This window comes from Trichoplusia ni, chromosome 3 (assembly GCF_003590095.1).
Source record: "Trichoplusia ni isolate ovarian cell line Hi5 chromosome 3, tn1, whole genome shotgun sequence".
Classification (NCBI taxonomy): Eukaryota; Metazoa; Arthropoda; class Insecta; order Lepidoptera; family Noctuidae; genus Trichoplusia; species Trichoplusia ni.
In genome coordinates this window covers 9,479,559-9,507,318 of record NC_039480.1, presented here as the reverse complement: position 1 = coordinate 9,507,318, position 27,760 = coordinate 9,479,559, and the positions used below count along the sequence as shown (strand labels likewise).

Below are 27,760 nucleotides of genomic sequence, written 5' to 3'. Positions count from 1 at the left end.
TACACTTGTCGAAACCGCGTGAGTTGTGGACTGACGATTTTATCCTCAATACCGCGTATCTACACAGCATTACTTGGAGCGTGTGGTCGTTGTTTGTGCCTCCGTAATATAAGTGATTTTCATTGATATTTTGGGATCAAACGGTAAGTAAATGTTAAACTTTGATTTTTTAATACCTTAGGTACAATTTGAAAGCATTAGTTGATTTAAAACTCATCTTATTGAATATTAAAAATGTTAATATTTTTGTTATGGTAGTTACGCGGTATTTTAACATTCTCTTTGCATAATGATTTGCCTACTTACGCGGATTTAACACTCTCATTGTAACTCATTTTTTTTCTGTTTAGGTAAAAAAAATATTATGGAAGAGATAAATGATGATGGTATGAAGGTCGCAACATTGAGGGATCTCCAAAAACGACGGCAAGAACTTCTTCGTAAAAGGCAGAGTGTTTTAGACAAAAATCGTTCTCAAAATCCAACCATAATACCTATCATAATATACCTCAAAAAATTCATGAGTTACCTAAAAACTTAACAGATGTTGATGAGGATATAGCTAATTGCGATACGTTAACAACATGTTTTCCCGTATCTCCCAGTCAGGCTTCATTCACTGCCATTCCAGATGAACATACAGAACAAACGTTTGTTGTTTTACCTCCAGACTATACTAGTACTTTATCTGCTTTTGTGCCAATATTCACTGAAGAAGTGGCTACAGATTTTACTCATTACGATCCTAGTTCTTCATCCAATATTATCCCGAATGTTGCAGAAGAAACAGTTATACAAATTCACCTTGAAAATCCTAGCACTTCGTCCACTGATGTCCCGCCTGTTGCTCAAGAAACCATCGTACATTTTTCTCCCGATGACTCCACCACCGATCCAGACTACGTGCCGTTATCTGATATTACTATCATAGAACCTATGGAATCTAATGATCCTGAATGGTTTCCAGAAAGAAATTTGGAACCAGAAGCTGGAAGAGACTCAAGGAAAAGAAAACGTAAAGCTGACTCTGAAACCTGGAAAAGACAACTAAACAAGAAGGATAGAATGTTAGGAAAAGCTTATCTTGGATTTAAGAAAGTAGGTAATAAGTACCATCAGAAAGAGCCGAAACCTGAAAGATCTATGGGCCCTAAGTGTATGTCAGCATTTAGTATTCGCAGCAAAGAAAAATTAGAAAGGACGTTTTCAACCTTTTTTTGAGCATGACATGGTTTGAGAAAAAAATGTATGTAAGATCAATGATTGAAACGGAACACGTTAAAAGGAAGACTATTGAAGGCAATTCTAGACGATCAGATACTAAATTATATTATTTACAAATACATGGCAAAAAGGAAAGAGTTTGTTTAAAGACATTTCTGGCGACCTTAGGCATAAAAGAGTGGACTGTTCGCTACTGGCTTGGTGCTAAGACCCTTGTGAATTCGGTTAATTCGAACCCGGCTCCGATTTCGCATAATTCTAAACGAGATTCTGTCAAATGCTATTTATCTTTATTACCCAAATTACCCTCACATTATTGTCGCCAATCAACCACGAAACAGTATGTAGAACCGATAATACAATCGAAAGCACAATTGTACAAGCTATACGTTGAATATTCGTCGTCAGCAGCCAAGCCAGTAGCTTCGAGAAAACTCTTTTTTGACATATTAAGTGAGGAAAATATAGCTCTTTTTCAGCCAAAAAAAGATGCCTGTGATTATTGTAGTTCGTATGCAGTGAGTAATGTTTCCGAAGAAGATTATCAGCGTCACGTCGAATTGAAAAATTTAGCTCGAGCTGAAAAGACTAAAGATAAAGAAATTGCAAAACAAGGGATTGCTCATACTATTACTGCAAATTTGCAAGCCGTGAAGTTATGTCCTACTTTGTCGGCTAGTGCGCTATATTTTAAAACCAAATTGGCAGTGCATAATTTCACAGTTTTTAACATTGGTACTAACGATGTTACCTGTTATTGGTTCGACGAGACCGCCTGTGATCTGAAAGCTACCACATATGCGCCGTTCTTTGTAGATTATATAACGAAATTGTTACAAGATAATCTTAAGAATGTAATTATATGGACGGATGGTTGCACTGCGCAGAATAGGAACAGTATTGTTTCTAACGCTCTCCTGAGATAAGCGATGGATAAGAAAGTTACCATTACACAGAAGTATCTGGAGAAGGGCCACACCCAAATGGAGGTGGATTCGGTGCATTCACTTATTGAGAGAAAACTCAAAAATGTCGAGATTTTCTTGCCATCGCAATATGCAACTATTACCAAAGTTGCTCGAAAGAATCCTTTTCCTTACAAAGTCGAACAACCCGATCATACCTTCTTCAAAGACTACAGTGTTAAAGAGTACCGTCGAAACCCGTGACTTCGCCTGCTCTACCTATCTTCGCCTAATTTTTAGTAAGTTAGATTTGCGAACATATTTTTAGTACAAATTGTGCAAAATACTACTAAATACAAAGGATTTTTTACGTATGGCAAGATTTTGCAAATAAATTGTGACTTACTTCACACTATTGGCCACCATTGCGTTTTTTCCGTGAAATGGACGACACGTTTTTTTTTGCTGGTGTTTTAACTTCAGTTTTAGGCAGTATTACAGAACAGGTAATGTTTATCTTATTATTTTATTATGAACTACAAATATCTCTCTTTCATTGGACACTATTATTATCTATCTTATTCACGTTTAGAGGCTACAATTAAATAAATATCATTGTGTTGGTACTGGTAGCCATTTTGTTGCCGAACTTCGCCTACTGCTAGGGTTGTCAATTCCATTGTTATTGTCTTTTATTTATTATTATAATATATATTATACAAATAGTAGAGCTTTTTGCTTTAAAAGTAAGTACAATTGTGTAAAATTTTTATAGATATTTTCTTAAATGGACAAAACATTTTTTTTAATAAATTATTGGAAAAAAGAGTTCAAGTTTCCGGATACATTTGATAACAAACTGGTTGTTGCAGAATTACCGACAATGCAAGCGAAGCAACGCAATAGGCGGTCATACACTACAAAACACTCACAGCATATGATAGATTTGGCAGTAGATGCGTTACAAAATAAAACAATGTCCTCGTACGATGCAGAGAAAATTTTTGGCATACCTCGTCGAACATTATTAGACAAACTGCACAATAAACATCCAAAGAGTCCAGGATGTCCGACAAGGCTCAACGACCAAGAGGAAGCTAATATAATTAAAGTTCTATTAGCAGCGGCAGAATTCGGCAGTCCTTTGACTCTTCTGGATTTGCGAATTGTCGTTCATAGGTAATAATTAAATATGTTTTATTAGCAATTCTATTCAACAGGCACTCAATATATGCAGAATCTTGTAGATAAATATGTACATACCTACTTTAGTTTAGAGTGGTATTCTTTTTTCAGATACTTAGAGGGCAATGGCAGACTTACTATTTTTGACAACAAATTACCCGGCAAGAAGTGGGCATACTCTTTTATAAAAAGACATAAATCTAAATTAGCATACAGAGTGGTACAAAATATAAAACGAAGCCGTGCAGAAAAATCTCCTGATGAAATGAAGGAATACTTCACAAATTTACAGTTATCATTGAAAGGTGTTCCTAGTGATAACATATTAAATTATGACGAAACGAATTTAACAGATGATCCAGGGTCCCAAAAGTGCTTATTCAAAAGAGGAGTGAAGTACCCCGAAAGAGTATTAAATAGCACGAAAGGTGCTATCTCTATAATGTTCGCAATAACTGCTGGAGGAGAATGTCTACCTCCTTACGTTGTATACAAGGCGGAGCATTTATATACAACATGGACATTAAACGGTCCTAAAGGTTCAAGATACAACCGTTCTAAATCGGGATGGTTTGACAGTGTCTTGTTCGAAGATTGGTTTGAAAGTATTATTCTACCATGGGCTAAAAACAAAACCGGTACAAAAGTTTTGATTGGGGATAACTTAGCGTCCCACATAAATCCCAAAATTGTGTCATATTGTGAAGGAAATAATATACGTTTTGTATTTTTACCTCCAAATTCGTCACATTTGACACAACCGTTGGACGTCTGTTATTTCGGGCCATTAAAAAAACTGTGGCGAGAAATTTTACTAAATTACAAAATAAAGAATCCAAGACAAACCACGGTTCACAAAGGACATTTCCCAGATCTTCTCAAAAAACTGGTGGTACAGCTTAACGAGAAAACAAATAACATAATTAGTGCTTTTAAAAGTACTGGCATTGCACCATTTAACCCCGATAAAGTTATTTTAAAAATACCGGATACAAATAAAACAACGATGACGTATACTGTCGATGAAGCACTATTAGATTGGTTGAAAGAGACACGTAAAGCAGATCCTAATAAGAAAGTACGAAATAAAAAACTAAATGTCCCACCGGGCAAATCGGTATGTACAACGGACTTTGAAAACTTAAATATTCTTCCAAAAAAAGTAGGAACATATAAAATACAAAGAAAGACGAATTCCAACACTATGCAATTAAATCCTGACTTATTACTGCAGCCACCTTTGATGCTTATAAATCCCGATAGCCTCAAAACGTTGTGTCTCAGAAGCGTTAACAATCATTTGGTTCAGTTAGAGCAATACCAGTACCCAGGTGAACAAACTTTGCAAGTATCTGACGTTCATAATTTGTGCGATATTTCAAAAAATTACAATGCAAATATGCGATTCATAAATGAAATACCAAACTGCCTACAAACCAACAAGCCTAAAATTATAATTACCTCGGATATCACTATAAAACCAGGAGAGTTTACAAAACATCAACAGATCAAGCAAGGAAACATCAATATCAAACAGAAAAAATGTAAAATTACGCGTTCCGCCATACATATGAAATTAATTCCAGCAAGAAAAGAAACACTAACCAAAAGAAGAAAAGTTTTTGAAGATATTACAGAAGAAATCAAAGCATTACACACACAAGTCATTAGTAAAGTTAGCAAAAAACCTAAAGAAGAAAATATGAAAAGAAGATTAATAAAAAAAGAAACTAATAAAGCAAAACAGAAGAAGCAAAAATGCAAATCTATGAAACAAAAGAAGAAATATAATAGTAGTGAATCTAGCTTTACTTCTGACACTGAAATATCTTATGCTGATACGGAAGATTCAGAATATGAAACAATGGACGATATCATCACAAGCCAGCAAGAAGAAGAAAATATTGAACCATCTATACCCTACGGCATTTCCGACATTAAATATCTCACAGAGGATGATAAAAAGTTAGAAAACGACTCATGGATTTTGGCTAAATTTACAACAAAAAAAAGCATGAAGCATTTCGTTGGTAAGGTAATATCAATAAAAGATAACATTCCTGAAGTCAAATTTGTGAGAAAAAAGAAGGAATCTAAATTTGATGGAGGATTAGTATTCAGCTATCCAAGAGTAGATGATATTTGCACCATGCAACATTTAGATGATGTTATTATGAAATTGCCCGAACCAAATATTTCTCGACGCGGCGAAATCATATTTAATATCGATTTGAGTAATTATAACGTACAGTAGGTAAAAAAGATGCTTGTGTAACACATCATTTTTTTTAGTACCTACTACATTCTAACTGAGTGATTGAGATTGATTTATGTTTTTAACCTGATTTAATAACTGAAACCAAATAATCGTGCCATTTTTTGTTTATCTATAGTTATTGTTACATAAATGTTGCTTTGTAGTAACGGTCGATTAAGTAAATACTAAATAGGTAGGTATTCTGTTAAAATCGATCGTTTTTAACAGTTTAAGAAACGGTAATTATTGAAGATTCTTTTAAATCTTACTAATTAGGTACTGATTTAATAAAAAGTCTGATATTAGTATATAAGATATAATATTTGTAAGTACCTCCATAGCAAATAAGTAATGATGCTAAATTGCCTTCAATTTTCTATGAATGTTTGTTTTTATCTTTTATACTTTTAAAAATAAATAAATAATTGTATACATTATTTTCCTTTAAAATGTCCCCTCCTTGAAATGCAGTAAAATAACAATTGTTTGGCAGCCCTAACATCGTTATAACAAATGTATGGAACAACTTCAAACTGCTCCCTATCTTCGCCTACTGTACTCATTTTTTAAAAAAAGGATTCTATTAAAATGAATGTAAGGTATATATTAGTCTGTCACTTATTAAATTGTTTGGATCAGATGTACTTCACAGAATTTTATATAATTATCTATAATTCGATACCTTACGACGATGTAGGCGAAGTTAGGGAAACTCATCCATACTTCGCCTATCACGTTTGAAGCCAAATTTTAGCCAATTCACAACCAAATTTAAGACTTATTTTCTTTACAATAGTAACCAAAGTGCAATAAAATATTTTTTCTGCCTTAGTGATTCAAAATATTTTCGAATTAAAAAGTAGTGTTGAAAAATGAGTCAAAACCCAGGCGAAGTTACGGGTTTCGACGGTACCAAGTTTACGACTCTATACGCCCTGGGCGTGTTTCTGGCGATGATTGTGTTGTGGACTTGCGAGTTTTGAAATATAATCCTAATGGGACTATCGAGTTTAAAAAGCACTTCGAAAGTGAATTTACTCCACTACCTCGAAGACCAAAGAATATTTCTACATTGATAAGCAACGTACCAAGGCTTTATGAGTCTAGATTGCCTATATTGGAGAGTAAATATGAGCATTTGCAACAATTAAAGACTGTTATTCCTCGTGATTGCCATCAATTTTACGATGATTTACCCTCTAAAAAAAAATAATTTCCTATATCAAGATTTAAGATCTCATTAGTTTAAGTATCTACTTAATTATTACCAAAACTTCGTTAGATGTTTTTTAAATAAGAGTATTTCCAAATGTAAGATCTCATTACTTACTACTACTACGTAGTATGTAGAACTTATATTTTTCTAAACTTTGTTAGAATTATGTTTTTGTTTTCTTCTATGTATCTACTTATTAAGTTACTTATTTAGTAGGTACACTTTTTGTTTCTTACCGCCACACTCAGAGACGGTAATTAAATTAGTCCTAATGAGTACTTAACTAATTATCATTAAATCTGTTAAATATCGATCTATCCCAGAGACATAGTTTAAAGGTTCATTAGTTAATGACATCTTTAAGTATCCGTAGGGTAGAACAACGTCAAATCCATTCTATCGATAGCACATCGATAAACGATTGGTGTGTCCACACTTGAAAAAGTGCTATTTTGAAATAACAAATAAGTTCATATAAACATATAGAAAGCATGTAAATAAGGCATATCAATGAAAATTAGTTCTCTTTGCGATCGTTTTTACTAATAGACAAAGCGAAACAGGTTATTTCATATAAATAGAATAAAGCATCTGGTTCTTTCTTTTTCTGGTATCACTTATTACTAACTGTCAATATTTTCAATGATTTAAATTGTCAAATTTATGCTGTCCGTTACTTCGTTTTTTGTACAATTTTATTGTTTCAATAAACTTTTCGATACCAGAAGTATCAATTAACGTAAGGGACATTTTGGCGAAAATGAGTTATATATATCATTGGATTCAGAATTTTGAGCTCTATTGTATGGTATTATTGAAAAAATTCTATCGTCAAAAGAAAATCCCTTACAGTAAAAAAATTTGGCCTGCGTAAAACGATTTATGACAAAAAAATGATGTAACAGACGATTACATTTTTGTTTTCTCTAAAAAATACAGTAAGTCATAGTATTAAGTAATTTACACCCTTACCTTAAACCGCAAATCTGACGATTTAAGTAACATGTCCCTTACATTAATGAATGATTAGAGTTTTTTAAGAATTATTCTCTTACATTATTATCTAACAAAACTATCTTTATTTTAAGCTCCTTACAGTAATATGCCTATTACGTAACAACTAGAAATCAAATTTGTATTTGCTTTACTTTATTTGTTTAAAAGATCGTTGCTAAAATACCGCGTACTTACATTAATTTGATTCTCATAATGATTATCTCTCGCTCTGGCGCGCGACGAGCGTAAGGTGTTGCGGTGTAAACTAACGGGGGAGAGGGGTAAGACTTACGACGGACCCGCTCGTTCCTGTTCGCGCGCATTTGAAGTTTGTTATTGTTATGATTGTGTCATACTATTACATTTATCAACAGTATCAACGCTAATGCTTGAATTAAGTGGTGTGTTATTGTAATAAGGTGTCATACAAGTAATTTAATTAAAAAATGTGTGAAAACAATAGTAATATCCCTGATAAGTTAAGTGCCTTACTGGTCCGAAGGGAAAAATTAATTAACATGAAGAGAACCATTGAAAGGTATGTATTACTTACAATTTTACGATGACAATAATTTTTATGTACCATTATGTAACGATCTTGTTTATTATTTAGAGAATAGGTGAATTGGTTGAAGTTTTAGATATCTAGGTACCTAATTATTTGCAGTCCTGTACAAACTAGTTCGTATGATCTCGTGTGTCGATACCGGGCCAGGTAAAAACGGATACCTACTTAAGTAAAAGTAAATGAAAGTTATGAATGACACTTATCATTAGGCGAACGTCCTGCTCTTCTCGCACCTTAGTAGGTATACCTACCTACTTACCTACAAAATAAAAACAATCTTAAAATGAACCTACGACTGCTATAGGTGAAGTAGGTACTTACTCAAATCCCGGGTTTTATTCTTGTAAGTATGCTTGAATTGCAGGTGCTTTCGTATTTCCATGTAATGCTTTCTACGCAATAGTGGTTTATGTATTATTTGCATGTTTTATACATTGCGTATAATACCTAGGTTTTGTCTACATCATCCATTTAGAATTATTAAAAGCATACAACAAATCAATGTAAGGGACATTTGTTATTATGTTTGACTTTACATTAATTTAAGTGTTTATAAAAATTAGCTATTTTCAGTCGTTCTAAACTATAACGTTAATAGTAATTAATTAAATTCTACAAATATAATACTCTTGTCATAATTGAATATTTTTTGATTATTTAAAAGAATAATAATTGATATTTACTTTATAAACAATGCGAGTTTAAAGTTATTACGTCCCTTACGTTAAAGTGTTGTCGGATTTTTACTCGAGTTGACCCATACAATAAATCCGCCTTATGCCTTAAATCTGGTAATCGTATTCATGTTTTCTTTTTAGGTCTACTGAAGACAAAAGAGATTCTTCAGAAAGTTTTATAGAAAATAGTGATGTAGACTCAGAAACGCAGTTGATAACAAGAAGTTCAAATAGACCTAACATTGTTATTAATAGCAGTAATGACTCTGTGTGTTCTGTTGAAAATGACATGGAAATCATGAACACATCAACTATTTCCTTGTCTCGATCACATCCTTATTTTAATAAACCTATAAATGAAAGTTCAACGAGTACTGCTGTAAACAATAATAATTACCCGTGTAGTCAAGTTATTGAAAATCCTTTAAACGCATCACGTGAGTTAAAGGATACAGGAGAAGAACTGGAAAATATAGAGACACTGTCATTGTCTAATAATTACATAGACGTCATGCATAAGCCAACAGAGACAATTCAGGACACCGCTGTTTGCACAATTTATTTCGAAAACTCATTGCAAGAGGAAAATCGAAGTCCTGAAACTTTCTTATCTCCTACAATACTTACAAATGTAATAGCAATTGATATTACAGACAAAAACACTATGATGGCTGAAGGCTTACATCACGATGATGTTTTAGGCAATAGGCCTGTTGACAAAATTTGGAAATATGTTTAAAACTATAGTTTAGTATCTATTTTACCCCAAAAATATAATATTTTTATAAAAATATGCGTTTTACGTATTTATTTTGCGTTTATAAAAATTAATTTCAAATTGACATTTGAAAAGGCCAAGACTGTCATGGCCTCTTGAATGACGTCACACCTCGCGAAACATTGGAGTTTGTATATGTTAGTCAAGGAGATTTTTTAACAAATAATGCATTCCTCTTATTATAAATACTGTGTAGTGCCCCAGTGTAAAAGTACAACTATAAAAACGCCAAACAAATTATTCATATACGTTCCAAACAATAAACAAATACGAAGAAAGTGGTTAGAAATGGCAAGGAGGCAAGATGCTCATAGTTTATCAACTAATTCAACAATAGATAAAACAACTCGATGTGTCTAACCGTAAATATAAAATAAATGTTATGAATTTTGCAAAATATACCATGAAGGTAAACATAACCAATAAAACGTTATGACATGAGTGAGTAATTTTGTTTTTTTTAGGAGTAAAAACATTATTTTTGTTTTATGCCTATATGATGTAATATTATACTATTTCTATATTGTTTTAGTTGCCAAACGATATGAATAACTATACTGAGTATCATATTATGGGAAAGGTATCACAAGTGCGCATGAAACCAGGTTGTATACCAAAGAAGTTCGAATGCCAAGAAGAGAGAAGTAAACGGACATGCAGTGACATGGAACAATCACTTATTTTGAAAAAACAAAGGTTTTCAATAATCACAGAGTGTTTGAATGAACCAGAACAAAGTTCATCTGTCAAGGATACTTCTGATACAAGTTCAGGTTTGTAACGAACAAAACAAGTGCTTTGCAGTTTGGAACAAGTATAATAATGGCTAGCATTATTAAATTAACATAATATGTTTATTTTTCAGATTTTCAAATAGTTCGAAAGAATGTACCTGAAACTCTGTGTAAACTGACAGCCGATAAATCTGTTCAAGCCATACTAACATACAAATTCAGAAGTAAAGCTGTCCAGACTAAACTAAAATCAACAGAAAAGGCATTATCACCTTTAAAACCATCATACAAATCTATTTCCACATCCCCGTTCAAACAGGAGACCATTAAAAAATCAAGTCCTTCTACATCCGGCCTCTGCAAAGTTGCAAGAAGTTTATTTATTGAATCAGAGCACTCTGAGAGTGATATTTCTTTATATGAACCATCTACATCTACGACCAGCTGCTCGCCCATGCATTTATTGCAAGTTAAATCTTCATCTGACTGTAGTGAATTTACTGAAGAGGACAAGAAGCTAGAAGCAAAAGAAACCATATCTAATACAATAAAAAAAATTGAGAAAAAACCTAGATTGTACATTGGTGTTCCAATCAAGTGTTACTATTTGATTGACATTATAAAAGATGAAATAAATATTCCCAAACATCATTTATTATTTTGTTTAAATAAAATAAGATTGGATAGGACATTTTATCAACTGTCAGATGATTATGCAATGTCTCCATCATATTTAAGCAAGATATTTTCAAAAAATTTACCATTAATAGCCAGTGTAATGAGGCCTTTCATTGTGTCACTAGATAGTGAAATGATTAAAAAAAGACTACCTATGGCATTCAGGCACAAATATAATAATGTAAGTTGCATTATAGACTGCCTTGAAATTGAAATAGAAAAACCATCTAATCCGTCTAGTCGTTATGGCAGACAGAGGCTTCAAACATGTAGAACAATATCTAAAAAAAGCTGGTATTACACTAGTAAGACCTCCTAGTGTCGAAACAGGAGTAAAGATGAGTAAAACTGAAGCGAAACTAACTAAGCAAGTAGCTAGCTTAAGGAAACACATAGAGCGAGTTATTCGGCGTTTACGTGAATTTTGTATGCTTAAACCACATGCATGTATTAATTTTAAATATGTAAAAATACTTGACGAGATAATAATCATAGCATGTGCCTTAATTAATATACAAGATTCTTTAATAAAATAAAATAAATGAAAATCAAGACTAATTATTTATTTAAAAATACCTATATTATACACTACTAGTAATACTATTAAATAATAAAGGATAAATATTAATCTTCCAAAACTCCAACAACTTAACTTTGATTAAATTTTCTATATATATAGGATCATATTGTACACTTAATATCTCAACTTTTTTATTTTTGCAATAACCCGGATCAGCTACACAGAAGAAGCAGTTTTTCTTTCCTGTTAGAAACATTTGTAATTGCATTTGAGTATTATATTTTTCTGTGGGTTCACCATTTTTAATATAAGTTTTATATGTTTTTATAGTATTGGGACATTTAATTTCTATTATGCCATCTTCAAATATACCATCTGGTGAACCAGCAATCATAGGATAGGTTGAGTTCAATACCAGTCCACACTTATTTATCTTTTTATTAAGTTTTTTCTCCACAGATTTTCTTACTTCATCTTCTAGCATACGACCACGTTTCATTGATGTAGTGTCTGGTATTTTTGCACCTAATATGAGAGCTACAAGTGTGCCATCATTTGTTTTACAGCGGCTAACCTCAAAACCTCTAGATGCGGTTATTCGTCCATACCGCAGCTCATACCAAAGTCGGCTTTTGGATTGCTCCCTTGTTTCCTCTTCTACTTTTTTTATTACAGATGCAGATATTTCAACTTTTTTTAAGAATTCTTCAACACACTTCTCTTTAAACTTACACACAAGTTGATGCATTGAGACAGCTTCTATTTCACATACACTATGTGTGGGTTGATACTTAAGAAGTTCACAATCCTGAATTTTCCTCCTCTTTCCTTCTTCTAAAAACTTCTGCACAACGGACGAATTTGGTTGTAAAAGAGGGTTGCCCTTGGATAAATCTTTTGCCGTCATATATTTAAGACTACTACCAACTCTTGATAGTTTGGATTTCTTCCAGTAACATTCAACTGAAGTACATGAGGGTTCCTCACTTCGGCGATGAACCCACATTAGAAAAGCTATTGCGTGCTTACAACCACCCTGTGAAGCTACACAGTCTTCACATTGCACAGATAGAACAATTTCCTCTTCTTCATCAACAACTAGCGTGCATCTATACAGCTTCGCATGAACTTTGTGCTCAGGACAGATTTTGCACTTAATAATGCACACTTTGCCGTCACGCTGAAGCTGCACATAGCTTATAGCATCATCTCCATATGAAGCTCGCGATGACCTGAAATTAACAATGTATCATTTTAGGTATTTCATACTTAACATTCGCTTACCTCAAAATCAGTTAATTACATTACACAGTTGGTAAATGCGACTCTCTGGCTGGTAATTATATAAAACTTTTTTGTTTTTCACATTATACTTACATAGAAGTTTTAACGTTGCGGAATTCCGATGAGCAAAAGTCGGCGTTGAATGCGAAAAAATTTCCAAGCATAATGGCGTCAATTTTGGGCAAATTACTGCTGTTTGCTTTGGTAAATCCTGATTCCATTATGTATGACACAAACTTTCTATCAATCAACTTAATTAACAACAATAAATTGCTAAGAAAACAAACGAAAAGCACATAAAATAAACTGATCACTTCGGACGAAAATGACAATTGATTGACACTCTATTGAAAGTGACAGCTACAACATTGTTTTGCGAGGCGTGACGTCACTCATCTCTGATTGGTGTTTGAAGTCACGTGGTTGAATGCCTAATTTTACTGATTTTATTTTCCAAAAATATTATTAATCGTATATTATTTTAATAAAAATAATATTTTTTCATTTACTGCATATCATGATTAATCATTAGGAAGTCTAAGCCACCCGATTTATTCTTAGTGGAAACAGGCCTATTGTAATTCTTCTTGTAATGATTTGATATCAAGCGAAATCGATAACAACGTACCTTCTAAGGAAGTCGTAACTGAAGCTAATTTAAACAAAAAACGTCGTGTAACATCAACATTTATGAAATCTTGCATGGATTTTCTAACAGATAGCGAGGATAAGGACTTTTCTTCGGGAAGTTCTAATCTTTGGTCAGACAAAGAAGAAACTTCAGGTGTTTCAGAAGATCACAAGAAAAATAGAAAAAGAAAGAAAACCAAGTCAAAACAAAGCAAAACAAAAACAAACCAAATAGAAATCGTACCTAAGAAGAAAAAAATACCTGAAAATAAACGTAAGTCAAGAAGACAGCTTAAAGAAAAAGGTTTATCCTACGTGACAATATCTGGGAATGTAAAAGAAGCCCGAAAGTTACAAGAAAATCCTTGTAAAGAGAGTAAATGTAGCAGGAAGTGTTATGAAGTTACAGATGAAAGAAGGAAATCTATATTTAATTATTTTTGGGCACTTAATGACGATAAAAAACGGGATTGGATTGTGCAATGTTCTAGACCAATCAGTGTAAAGCGTCAGAAGACTAAAAACGCAGTTAGCAGACGTTCGGTAACTTATGAGTACTTTATTAACGAAGACGAAGGACGGAGGCAGGTGTGCCAACAATTTATACTGAAGACTCTCGATATAAGCCAAACTTACATTTTGTATACATTAAACCATACAAAAGAAGGACTGTCTTGTGATGATAGTCGAACACGTACAGCACCAAATAAATATGATGAGACCACAAAACTGAATGCAAAGAAATACATAGAAGCATTACCAGCTTTACCTTCTCACTACAGTAGAAAAAAATCTACCAAATTGTATCTGCCAGAGCACTTTAAGAACTTTTCAAACTTGTACTGGTTGCACACTAAATATTGTGAAGAAAGGTCTGAAAACTATTTGAGCGAAAAATTATTTACATCTATGTTTAAAGAGTATAACTATGCATTTCATGTTCCTAAGAAGGACAAATGTCTCTTATGTACTAAAAACGAAAATAATCCGGATTTGACGACTAATGAACAGTTACAAGCTCATTTATTGGAAAAAGAAGCCACATATTGACGATTTCATATCCACCAAAATCAAAAACGCGATAACACGTTTGTTGTATCTACACTGGTCAGCAAATAAACCGAGCCACCCGCTACCTAGGAACTCTGATTCGATTTTCTCAAAAAGTATGAAACTTACGACTATCAAAGTTTTACCTACAAAAAGTGCGTTTCATGGTGATTAAAATGACTATAAATTAATTCGAAAGTACTGTCAACTCACATTGTAATCAAGCAACAAACACAATGACATCGATTTGCTCTGTTTTCACCAGAGTTTGACATTAGCGTTATTTTCTACAATGAGGGAAGTCGGAGAATTCTTATCATTTCTTTAGTTTTTATCCATCGTTTGCTCAGACGCGTGTGTTTTTGCTAGTTTTTTCGATTAATAATGGATACAACACCTCAGGAAGCAGCTCAAGCTGTAGCATTACTTCAAGCAGGCATTGCGCAACGTGAAGTCGCTCGAAGGCTTCGAATCAGCAGATCTTCGGTGCAACGAGTTTACAGACGATACCTAGAGACTGGAGCATTCGATCGCCGTCCAGGTACGGGCAGACCTAGGGCTACATCAGCAGCAGATGATCGTTATATCCACCTTACTGTTCTGCGAAATCGCCGCCTCAACGCAGTTCAAGTCCAACAAAGTCTGCGTGACCAACGCCAAGTGTTCGTAAGTTCTGATACCGTCAGAAGGAGACTTGCTGAACGGAACCTGACACCAAAAAGAGCGGCAACAGGCCCACTTTTAACGGTAGCACACCGTCGAGCAAGACTTGAATTTGCTCGAGAGCATAGGGATTGGACGTTAGAGGAGTGGAGTAATGTACTCTTCACTGATGAAACCAGGGTGAGTCTACATGGTAGCGATCGACGTCAAAGAGTATATCGTCGCCCTGGAGAACGTTATTCTCAGTGTTGCATCGAGGAAACTGTTGCTTTTGGAGGAGGATCTGTAATGGTCTGGGGCGGCATCTCGTTAACAGCACATACAGCGTTAGTTTTCATCGAACCGACGGGCCGTACACGTGGACTGACTTCTCATCGCTACATTACTGAAATCCTCGAACACCATGTGGTCCCCTACGCAGGATATATCGGACAGGATATGCAATTGATGCATGATAATGCACGGCCTCATGTTGCGCATGTAGTGACCCAGTATCTACGCGACGTCAGCATTCGTACGATGGACTGGCCAGCTCGAAGCCCGGACTTGAATCCGATAGAACACTTATGGGATGAGCTGAAACGTCGAGTTCGAGCCCGGGTACCTGCTCCAACAAGGCTTCCGGAGCTGCGAATCGCTATTGAAGAGGAGTGGAATACAATTCCTCAAGATTTTATCGTCAGGCTCGTAAGGTCGATGAATACAAGGATGCTGGCAGTTATCCGAGCAAGGGGAGGGAATACGGAATATTGATCAATAACTTTTTTTTATTCAACTTTTGTTTTTGGCTTTAATTTTGTTTTACACTTTATCATTACTAACGATTGTCACGACTGGAAAACGACTCTTCTTTGTAAAATCCTTAATAAACTCTGAAATATTGATTGAACCATAATGAGTTTCCTTTCATTTTAATCACCATGAAATGCACTTTCGTTGGTACAACTTTGATAATTGTAGGTTTTTTAGTTTTTGAGAAAATCGAATTAGAGTGCCTAGGTAGCGGGTGGCTCGGTTTATTTGCTGTCCAGTGTAGTTTCGATCTTCAAAAAGTTTTAGCGACACCGTATGGTGAAAGTATGCAATTGTATTATTCCAGAAAGTACGCTGTGTTCAATTTTACAGTATATGAGAGTGGAACGCAGAACGGATACTGTTACATATGGGGTGAAGCTGATGGTAAAAGAGGAAGTTGTGAAATAGCAACATGTCTGTATAACTATTTAAAAGAACTCGATAACAGAGGAGTGAACACGTTGTTATTATACTGTGACAACTGCACGGGGCAAAATAAGAATAAAGTAATATTTTCAATGTTCAAACATTTCCTGGAACAATCTAAAAATCTAAAAGTTATACAAATTAATTACCTTCTAGCGGGGCATACATACATGCCAGTTGACAGCATGCATGCTGTTATTGAGAGGGAAGTAAGAAAACTAATTGTTTGGGCACCTTCGCAATGGCCAAGTTTTATAGAGAGTGCTAGGAAACGGCCTCAACCATATAAAGTGAGTGTCTTAGAGCATACAGATTTCATCAACTTCCAGAATCTGGCGGAATCTGTATTCACTCAAGCTACTCTTAAAAATAAAGACCTGCGTATAAAAAACATAAGAGTGTGCACATTTAAAAAGAATGCTTTAACGAAAATTGAAGTTAAATATACAATGTTAGAGACTGGTGATACTTATGACATAGAAGTCTCCAAAGAATTACCTCCAAAGAATTTTAACGCAAGAGGAAAGGGTAAAGGGATTGGGAAAAGAAGTGCTGTTAGAGGTAAAAATACAAAAAATATAGACCAAAAAAATGAATCTGCAGCTGAAAGTACTAGTAATGACATAAGTCAAAGAAACACAGACAATTTGCCATCTCTTTATAATGAGAGGCTCCCAATTTCCATTCCAAAATACAATGACCTCAAAAAATTGTGCGACACCGGTATAATACCAAGAAGATTTCATTGTGAATATTTGAACCTTCCGAATAAATCGCCAGTTAAAGATACCCTCAATGAAACCGACGACGATGAAGATGTGATGACAGCTGATGATGATAACTAGATAAAATACCAAATAGAAAAAGTTATTCCAACCGAAATGGTCGGAATAACTTTTTCTATTAGGGAATTAAGCTATTTTAATTTCACCATTAAAATTGTTTAATTTACCAATAGTTATCATCATAATCTGTCTGCTCATACCTAATTATTTATTCTTGTAATACTAGTTATAATTTCTTATATTAATATTTATATCATTTATATTATGTATTTTATTCATTCATTTTTCAGACAATTCATATTTTTCATCTGTCTTTCGTTTCCAATACGTTCATTAAATTACTAAATAAATAAGAATTCTGAGAAAACTATTATTTTTATCCATTTGTTGATTATAATTATAAAGCTAATTAAACGTAATTATTAAAAGTACAGACTGTTAATTAAAAGAGATAATGGTGTCAAAAGATAGCCATACACGTTGGGGTAGACCTGACGAGTTAACCTCTCAGGTCTACCGTAACGTGTATAGCCTACTTTATTTTTACATTGATTACTAGGTGTGTAAGACTGTTAATTAGAACTGTTACTTTTAGAAAAGTTTTATAGACTGATTAGTGTGTCAAATATAATTATAACGCAGACATAAAAGTCGGAAATAAAAAATTGTATTAACAATAAATCGTTTTTTTTTGTATCCCTAAATTTCATTTAAATCTGTGATAACTAAGCTGAAACTAACATTAACCATGCAAATAACCTATTTCCATTGTGTTAAAATACCATAATTATAGTAGATAATCTATGGTTACATCAAATTGCTACACTGTAAAAGTCCTTTACAACAGAATTACGTATAATTTTCTATTGCTCTTGTTGCTTACACTATGCTAGTCGGTTTACACATAAAATATTAGTAACGTAAGGTACAACTAAACATATTTTTTTAATGTAAGGGACATGCTATATTTTAAACCGCTGGGTATTCCTAAATCTTTCGTTTATAGCATGAAAGAAGATGATTTTCTAAGAAACTTTGATCTAGACACAATTAAAATTGGAGTAGACAGTAAAAAGTTATGGACACATAAACAAAAATAAAAACGTTTTTTGCCTCTCCTGAAAAACCGTGTTTTGTCCCTTACATTAATTGATATTTCTGGTATCGTTTTGTGTCGTGCAGCTTTATCTATATAAAATATTATCATGGTAAGTATCATTTTATGTATTTTCAGTGAATCTAGTATGTCAGCAGTTGAGCAACACGTGCTTTTCAAAAACTTTCATATATTGTTAGTTTTGTTTCATTTTAGGAGCCTCTACAAGCGAAAACATCACGCAAAAGAGTAGCAAATTTTACCAGCGATGAAAAAGCTTTGTTGGTACAATTGATTAAAAAGAGACCAATGGTGGAATCAAAAGTAACCGATGGCAAGTCGGTCGCCAAGAAACAGGCAGCGTGGAATTTGATTACGCAGGAGTTTAATTGTAATTCCAATGTAAACAAGGTAGGATGGTCACTAATAATGATAAAACAGATTGTGAAAGATTTGTTATGATAATTTTTACATCTATTATATATTTCAGCGCGAGACGATCACTTTAAAAAGAGCGTGGGATAATATGAAAGCTGTCACACGTAAAGCTCGTGCTGCAGAAAGGGGCAATTTAATAAGAACTGGAGGTGGACCACATGCACCTACTCCATCACCACAACAGGGAGCCATAATAAGCATGGTTGAAGAGGTTGACACAATTATCTCAGAATTCCTTATGGAACCACTCTAGGGTCAATTCTTGTTTCATTATTATGTCCATACTCTCTTCTAATTTACTATTTTTGTTTATCAGGCTGCACCTGTGGTAATATCAGAAATTGCCAATCCATTTGATAGAGATGGCACTATTTTAAATACTATTGCGGTAAAAAATATTGATGTACCAACTTCTATTTCAATTGATAGTTTGGGTAAGTTATGAAAAGCTAATGATGATACTGATGAACTCTTTGCACTCTACACTCTCTTGGACAAGAACCCTGACTAATGCGTTCACTGATGAACTAAAGATGTTTAGAGTTCTGTAAAATGAATTTTTGAATTGTGTTATTTTTTTTCTTTAAGTAATGTAATTGCTAGATCGCTGTTTTTTGTTAAAGTAAAAAACAATTAATAAATACTTATATTATGATCTTTATAAGTTAACTTGTTGTTTTCAGATATTTTGGATGTGGATTTAAAAAATGATTCTACAAAAAACACATTTTTTGGAATCGGGGAATCTAATCAAGTTAAAAGCCCCCAAATTGAAGATGAAGATAGCATAGGTATTATACCAGTAACCAGTATCTATCTATATTACATTATTCTTTCACTTACAGTTTTATATATTTAAGATTGCAGTGATAAGAAAAATGCAGCAGTGGTCAAAACCGCAAATCAAGTGCGTAGACCTACTGAGTATATTCGTCGGGAGGCTGTGTTACGAATAAGGCATTTGGAAAACAAGAAAAAGATGGAAATGCAAATATTAAAAGCGCAGGTACTATGGATTCGATGATAAATGCAATTGTTTATGTTTAAACAAGTACAACAGTTTACAGCCAGGATAACTTTATACTTTTTTCCTTACAGTTGGAAGTAGAAGAGATAAAAAAAAGATCAGCAATGTTAGAAGAGGAGAGGAACAAATATTTATTAGAAAAGGCCAGAATAGAATTAGAGGAACTGAAGAAGACAATAGCAAAACAAGTCCTCCCAACTGATTAGTCTCTACGTAAACATTGAAATAAAATAAAAAAGATTATTCAATGGATTTTATTTATTAAATAATAAACATTAGGAAAAAAACCTATCAGCTAAAGATTGTCGCATTATAAAACCATTGCTGTTCGAGTTTTCACTAAGTGGGGCAACATCATCATTTTGAACATTAATGTCATCCCAGTTAATTGGCACCAAATCGTCTACCCGTAATGCTATATTATGCAGTGTTGCACATGCACATATGACGGCCACAGCTGTATCCACCTTGATACCCATTCCCACTTGAAGACAAGGAAATCTTCTTTTCCAAATAGCAAAACATCTTTCTACAGTATTTCTGGTTTTAATTTGGCTTCTGTTATAATTTTCTTGCGGAGTTGAACTTGGTGATAACAATGGTGTCAGTAGGACATTGCTAACTGCATACCCACTGTCCCCTAAAATTATCCCTTTAACACACCAGTATTTAGCCTTTGCTTTATAGCACTGCTGTTATAAATAAAACTATCATGCGTACTGCCAGGCCAGCGGGCTACCAAATCATAAAATTCTAAGTTAGGCCCTGTGACTGCTTGAACATTGATAGAAAAATACCCTTTTCTATTCCTGTATACTTCTGAAATTATTCCTCCTGGGCTTCTTATTTTAATGTGGGTGCAATCAATGCTTCCAATCACTCCAGGAAAATGAGCTATTTCATAAAATGTTTGCCTGTAAAAAACAATAAGTAAAACTATGTATATATTTATAAAGTATATAAATATTTATTCAATTATTTTTGAAAAAAAAGTACTTACTTTACTGTGTTAATTCCTTCCACAGTGGATGGGAACTTCACAAAATCCTTCATTTTGTTTGCTAACAATGTGGAGACTTGTGCAATTATTCGTGAAACTGACTGCTGGCAGATATTCATAACATCTCCATCCAATTTCTGTAAAAGGGGCAAATACATAGGTGTCTAACGAATTCTGTTATTATCTACCTTCAGTTTCTATTTGAACAATTCAGTATAATGCATTTTAAATTAATAAAAGGTAATACAACCTACCCCTTGGTTATACTAACCTGAAAACTGCCTGTGGCGAAGTAGCGTAATGTAATCAGTAACATTATTTGCGGGGCAAACGGTAATCCTCTTTTCGTTGGTTTCCTTAGGTCAGGTTCTAGCAAAGGCAATATAATGCTTTTTACAGATTCTGGTGTGAATCTATAGCGTGCATGGAATTCTTGAACTGAGTATTTTGTAAAGGGATCCGAATAATCACGTAAATAACGCCTCGGCCCCACTTCCCTATACCTTCTGGCATAGTCCACAAAATCAATAAAGTCAGCAAAATCGGACATCTTTGCTATTTAAATAATTTTTGAATTTGAATTTCCTACGATATATAGAAACGTGATGTCATAAGTAAATGTCAAAATCACTCATTAAAAAGTTAAGTCCAGGCTATGCTATACTTAACTTTAATTGTCATTATCGGACGGTAATGGATCGTTATCTGTCTCTGAGAGCGAACATTTTTAAATATTTACTAAGGAACGACTTAAGTAACCGTTAAACGTCTCTGAGTGTGGCAGTTAATGTTTATTTTATGTTTTTGATGTTTCTATAGTTATTGTAGGCAGTTTAAAACTACTTACATCTAAAGTTAATAATATTTTTACTTATTTTGAAATATATGAGACTGATATCGTGTTCAAAGACGCATAAAAATAATATTTTTGAATACCCAATCTTTTATTTTATCCCTCTTACAAATAAGCGTAAATAGTGAAAATGCTCAACAACAATTCATTTACGATGATTCAATACCGCGAAAGTGAATTTATTAATTGTCTATGAGGTTTTCTTACTAATGGATCATATTGATAGCTAAAGTACATCAATTTACAATTAGTTTCTAGTTCAATCAGCCGAAGATGTAATAACGATAAATATATATTCAGTTTTTTCGCTCTCCTGTAAAATTTGTCACCCATCAGTTACGCGCTATTAGCACCTGTGGCTTACGCGGTATTGCAGTATCACCGACGATATGCCGGGACAGTCTTCCTTACAGTATGGTAGAAGGAACAGGATTTAAAAAAATAATGAAGACTGTGGCTCCTTTGTACAAGGTTCCATGTCGTAAAACTATAACAGATCTTATTGATACTAAGTATGAAGAAAAAAAAGCCCTTATCAAACAAAAATTACGGTCTGTTAAAAACGTCTGTCATACGATAGATGAATGGAAGGATATGCAGCTAAGAAGTTTCTTAGGCGTGACAGTACACTGTATAGAAAACTTTGAAATGAAATCAATAAATATTGCGTGTGAACCGCTGCATGACAGTCATACAGGAGAATATTTATCGGAGATGATTCTTAAAGTTTGTGAAGATTGGGGTTTGTCTCATGAAAAAATTGTCAGTGTTACTACAGATAATGGCAGTAACATCGTCAAAGCTATTGAAATTACTTTTGGACGAGCAAAACACATTCGATGTTTAGCACATACATTGAATCTAGTAGTTGAAAATTCTGTGAATTCCACTGATGTTAAACTTTTTTTGGATAAAGTCCGAAAAATCGTAACTTGGTTCCATCAAAGTGGTGTAGGTGCTGAAGAACTGCGACAAATGCAAATGCAGCAAAGTGTTGCCGAAGGAAAATTGAAGCAATTGGTTGGAGACGTGTCTACAAGGTGGAACTCACAATTATTCATGATTGAGCGTTTTGTGTTGATGAGCAGCACAATAGGATCTATTTTAATCATCCATCCGAATGCACCCCAAATGCTTCAAGCAAACGAAATTGTTGTGCTGAAAGAAATGGGAAAGGTTTTAATCAATTGCTCATACGTTTCACTAATATATTGAATAAGTATTTTTCATATAAAAAAAAAATATCTATAAAAAATCGATTATTTCCCCGAAATTCGATTTTTTTACAAATCGATTTATCTTGAACAAAAAAAATCGATTTTTTTTACTCAAAGTCACATCCCTACTTCAGGCAGTTGTACCAAAACCCAATATTTTCTCTGATCTGAGTATCAAATTGCCTAGTTTTGATACAAAATATATCAATTCCTTCTGAAATAAGTTTTGTTAATAGACCAGAACAAACCTTCCATCAAGACCTTTTTTTTGAGAAATACGTCCACACCATTACAAACTTGCAATAACATCTCTGACCAACCATGCCATAGTCAAAACCATTCAAATGATGCACAAAATCACCTATACCCTGACAAGACGTATACATTAGTATACTATATCTTAAAACACCGACAAGAAAAGGAGTTAAGAACTCTGTAAAAACCTCGTTTGACAAACCTCAGACAAATGTAAGCACAAGAAAGTGAAGAAATCAGAAGGTATCAAGAAAAAAAAAAGATGAAAGGGAACGAAAGAAATTAGAAAACGAGAAGCAACCTGCGCCAAAGAAACAAATCAAAAGCCTAAAAACTTTTGATTATATTGTGAGGCAACTATGTATAAAGTTCACAATTGTTTGTTTTGTTGATGTTTTTTTAAATATTTAATAGGAATAAAGTTTCTAATCTATGTTTCTGTTTGTTAATGATTAGTATGATAAACAGCAATTCTTATTGGTATTATCAACACAATTTCACTTGTGAGGTCATCTCATGTCATGGGCCCTTCACATAGTTGAAGTCCTGCGACACTCATGCCATACTCAGAGTTTGCCTATTTGTATATCTTCATGCCAGAAAGATCAGATGATGATGCCTGCCAGTTTCACAGGCAAAATTTATGAAGCTCCATTCTCACCCACAATTAGATCAAAACTTACTTTATATTACCAAATAAGTCATGTGATTGCTATTTACTAACTGTCAAAATTTAGTGGCTGTACTATTATTTTATCAACCCACTTGTATAGAGAATGCAAATAAATATTAAACTAAAAAAGCCCAAGCTGTATGAAACAACCCAAATATAGGACAGTCATTTTTTTTTTCTGAAATGTGATCTAATATAATATATTTGAAATGTTTTTGATTTTTTTAAATCTGATTGAAATTAGAAAAAAATATAACAAATTGAAAGATGTTCATTAATAAGGTTAAAGTTAATTGGCTAAAGACCAAACATGTCCAAATAAAAAAGGATAATGCACACTCTGTCTTCGTGAGTTCAGATAAAAATGAGGAATATCAAGAGTTATATATAGGGCGAAAATTTAAAGGAAGCGAGCTTCCTTTATGCTCAGAACTCCTTATTTCCTCTTTGACCAGACGGAAAACCCATTACCCAGGCTAAATTAGATGACCTAAAGTCAATGTTTAGTCTAATTCCTGAGGATTACCTGTCTTTTTATAAAAACCTGCAGGGTATAGAAGGTCCTGATTTTATTGAATGATTTGCTGGTGAACAAGACTTTGAATTCGAAGAACGTATTGTAAAATTTTTCATTAAAATATATACATTTTTTTTCTATTTAATCTTGTTTTATTATTATTTTCTTTGTCGTACATGTTGTTTGGAACATTTTGCACAAGTTAAAATTTTAAATGTACCATGAATATTGCAATAAACCAAAAACGTTCCTCAACAATACTTTTATGAATATTGAGAAAAGCATTAACATTAGAAGTCTAAAATAGGGTCACATTAAAACTCGATCATGTCATCTATAGCAGACAAAAGTATCAGAAGAAAAAGAAATTCATTAAGTATTACGAGATTGAACTTTAATCGCAATTATCCCAAAATGTCAAGTTAGTGGGTTGAAACGGTTTTCAGGAACTACGTTCAATGAAAGCAGTTCTTCTCACTGATAGAATATTATTATACTCAAACTTGGACGATGAATATTTCCTGCCTGCGTTTTCTGATTTTTTGTTTATTAAGCTAAGAAAATGTAGAGAAAACTAGAATTTTTATATTACCTTTAAAATTTTCATAATAAGCGGTATATTTTTCCTTGTTTAAACTCGAATGTAATTTTTTCACAGATCATAAGATTAATTGAACAATTCCTCAATTTATTGTCTTTCTGATCTCACATGCTTTTTCCTACTTCCCTACAATAAGTGTCTGTTCTTTGGTAACAAGGTTTAAGAGTCAACATTTAAGTGGACCAGGAAAAACAAAAATGAGATTTTACCCGTTACAAGTGCTACAATCCTCTCTACCCCCAACAACATTTCAACACTCACAGCATTAACGTAAACACGTCTCATATAAAATCAACACACAGTAACTCGACGACGACAACGACCGACAAACACACTTAGGTAAAAGTATTTCAACTAAATTATTAAGAAACGACGATCACAGAACCAGAAAAAAGTGAGTCAAAATATATATAAAAATGCCGTCACATTGATCTGGCTGCTCCTTAAAAGACCAATTTTGCCATACATGTTGTTCATGTGCCACAAAAATCCAATAAATGTACGACCCAAAAGAACCGAGACAGGGAGCAGAATCCAAGCGTTACAAATCCAAAGTATTTCATGTTTGTAATACGATACACAGCAACAACCGTTACAACAGCAGAATCAAAACGTAATTACATCAATATAGAGCTCAAAAGAACCATTTTCTTCAACAACAACAGTCAACGAGCGGCTGCCAGCTACACGCGCGCTGCACGATTTAATCCAACGCACCATAAGCAAAGCAAAGCAAACTAGAGAGTAGTACAGATTATACTAGTTTTATTGGCTATGTTCGTATGAGTTAGCCACAGAGTAACCACACAAAAATAAAATCGACTAGTTTTTTGTCAAAAACTGTTGATCAGTTACAACAGGGTGGTTCATTCATAGTTTTTACTATAAAAAATATGAACAAAATATTATATCATATTCGTTAATGATTTCGCTATGAATTAGAATGTGTGTAAATTAAAGTGAAATCAGTTGATGAAACATTTTCCACTCCATTAAATTTTGGTTTAGTATAATATTGGTCGTATTTATTTAATTGAGTATTTTTAACCCAAATGTAAGTTAAAGTGGCGTGTGCCATAATTTTACTGCCACTCGCTTAAGGTGCGGTTTCATGCAGCCGCTCAACGCATGTTTCCAGCAACAAATCTGGTAAAGTGACCCAGTGACGCGTTGTTTTTCGAGTGTTCTTTGATAGATTTGATTTAAGGTTAAACGTAGACTTCAAAATTGCAATTGAATTTCTTGCAAAAAATGGCTAAGAAATTATTACTGCTATTTTTGTAAATTTTGAATACTTGGTTTTTAGGATACATAATACAACTAGACGCAATCTAAATATCGTGATACTTCTCAAGGTGCAGCCTAATAGAGTCACTTCTCCCTGTTTAGAAGGTGCGGCCTCGTGGAGTCGCTCGTCGCTCATTTCCAGCGACAAATATGACTACATGACCCCATTTCAAATTTCGACTCGAAAAGTTGCTACTTCATGCAGTCGCTGGTCGCTCGTTTGCAGCTTGCATAAGTATCAAAAGTGGGTTGCTCAGTGTCAACAGATCGCTCACAGAGCACGTATTAAAACAGTTCCCCAAAATTACCAACGTCTTTTTTTCTTTTCTTTATTCTATAGTGTATTAATAAAATTATCTATGATCTTTTCACAGCGTCAAAGCTCAACATTTTGAGCTTTTCAGCTTAGTCGCTTCATTTCCTGCAACCATATTTGTCGCTATTTCGACACGCGGGAAATTTAAAATGGAGTCACGTGATCAGATTTCTCGCAGCGAACGTGCGACTCCACGAGACCGCACCTTTATACTGATCAAACTTGAAAGTTTTTGTTACGTAGTTTGACATCTGTCTTGGCGCAATTTGAAAATAAACATAAACAAGTTTGGCTTTTTCATACGATTATTCATGCGACGATGCCAACCTTCTAGCGTATTTGTCGTTCTATGTTTCTAACCCGCACAACTAAGTACTGATGGAAATATTGTGGGATACCATTGTTTTTGATAATCTATACTAATATTTAAAGCTGAAGAGTTTGTTTATTTGTTTGTTTGTTTGTTTGAACGCGCTAAGCTCAAGAACTACTGGTTCGATTTGAAAAATTATTTTTGTGTTGAATAGACCTTTTATCACGGAAGGCTATAGGCTATAAAACATCACGCTGCGACTAATAGGAGCGAAGATACAATGGAAAATGTGGAAAAAACGGGGTAAATTCTAACCACGTGGACGAAGTCGCGGGCAACAGCTATGCTGTATAAAACGTTGCATTTCAGGTGCATCTGTTGTTTTACTAAGGATAAGACGTCGTACTTCAGGAATGAAATCAGATGGTATCAAAAGCCTAAGAGAAACAAAATCTGGTTAGATTCGAGCGACACTAATATTTGCTAAATGCAATTGTTAGCTTTTCTCCAAATTGCGATTTGGCAAAACGCAAAAAAATGCATTTGACAAGTACCGTTGTCGTAGTTACAATTACGATGCAAATTTATCAAACCCGGATGTTTTATTTAGTACAACTCTTTGTTATTCATAGCTACCTCTGCCATTACAACCCACAAACTCGGTTCTTACTTAAACCCTACTTAAACTACTTGCATGGGACGAAATGCGAATATGACAAATGAATGGGACAAATCGCGAATGGGACCAAGCGCGAATGAAGGACGAAGTGCGAATGGGACCAAGTGCTCATAACCC

The 27,760-nt window shown here is 33.8% G+C and overlaps 2 protein-coding genes and 1 pseudogene across 4 annotated transcripts; 1 reads left to right on the top strand and 2 right to left on the bottom strand.

The window, feature by feature from the left end:
* The first annotated feature begins 2,106 nt into the window (after nucleotides 1–2,106).
* On the top strand, nucleotides 2,107–11,770 carry LOC113491814. Of its 3 annotated transcripts, none has more exons than XM_026868983.1 (3): nucleotides 2,107–2,635; nucleotides 3,002–3,308; nucleotides 3,426–11,770. In XM_026868983.1, exons 2-3 carry the CDS (start codon nucleotides 3,013–3,015, stop codon nucleotides 5,566–5,568), a joined length of 2,439 nt encoding a protein of 812 aa, XP_026724784.1. In that variant the 5' UTR covers nucleotides 2,107–2,635; nucleotides 3,002–3,012; the 3' UTR covers nucleotides 5,569–11,770. The 3 variants fall into 3 exon arrangements, 2 of the variants coding, with proteins under 2 accessions (XP_026724784.1, XP_026724783.1); XR_003400458.1 differs by lacking the exon at nucleotides 2,107–2,635 and having other exon boundaries at nucleotides 2,878–3,308; nucleotides 3,426–10,579; nucleotides 10,672–11,770; XM_026868982.1 differs by lacking the exon at nucleotides 2,107–2,635 and having other exon boundaries at nucleotides 2,878–3,308.
* Nucleotides 11,771–11,799: 29 nt separating this feature from the next.
* Nucleotides 11,800–13,264, bottom strand: LOC113508706. The gene is made up of 2 exons (XM_026891791.1): nucleotides 13,116–13,264; nucleotides 11,800–12,970 (listed from the first exon to the last, which is right to left on the bottom strand). Exons 1-2 carry the CDS (start codon nucleotides 13,241–13,243, stop codon nucleotides 11,800–11,802), a joined length of 1,299 nt encoding a protein of 432 aa, XP_026747592.1. The 5' UTR covers nucleotides 13,244–13,264.
* Nucleotides 13,265–20,170: 6,906 nt separating this feature from the next.
* LOC113491825 lies at nucleotides 20,171–25,882 on the bottom strand (annotated as a pseudogene).
* Between the last annotated feature and the right edge of the window lie 1,878 nt (nucleotides 25,883–27,760).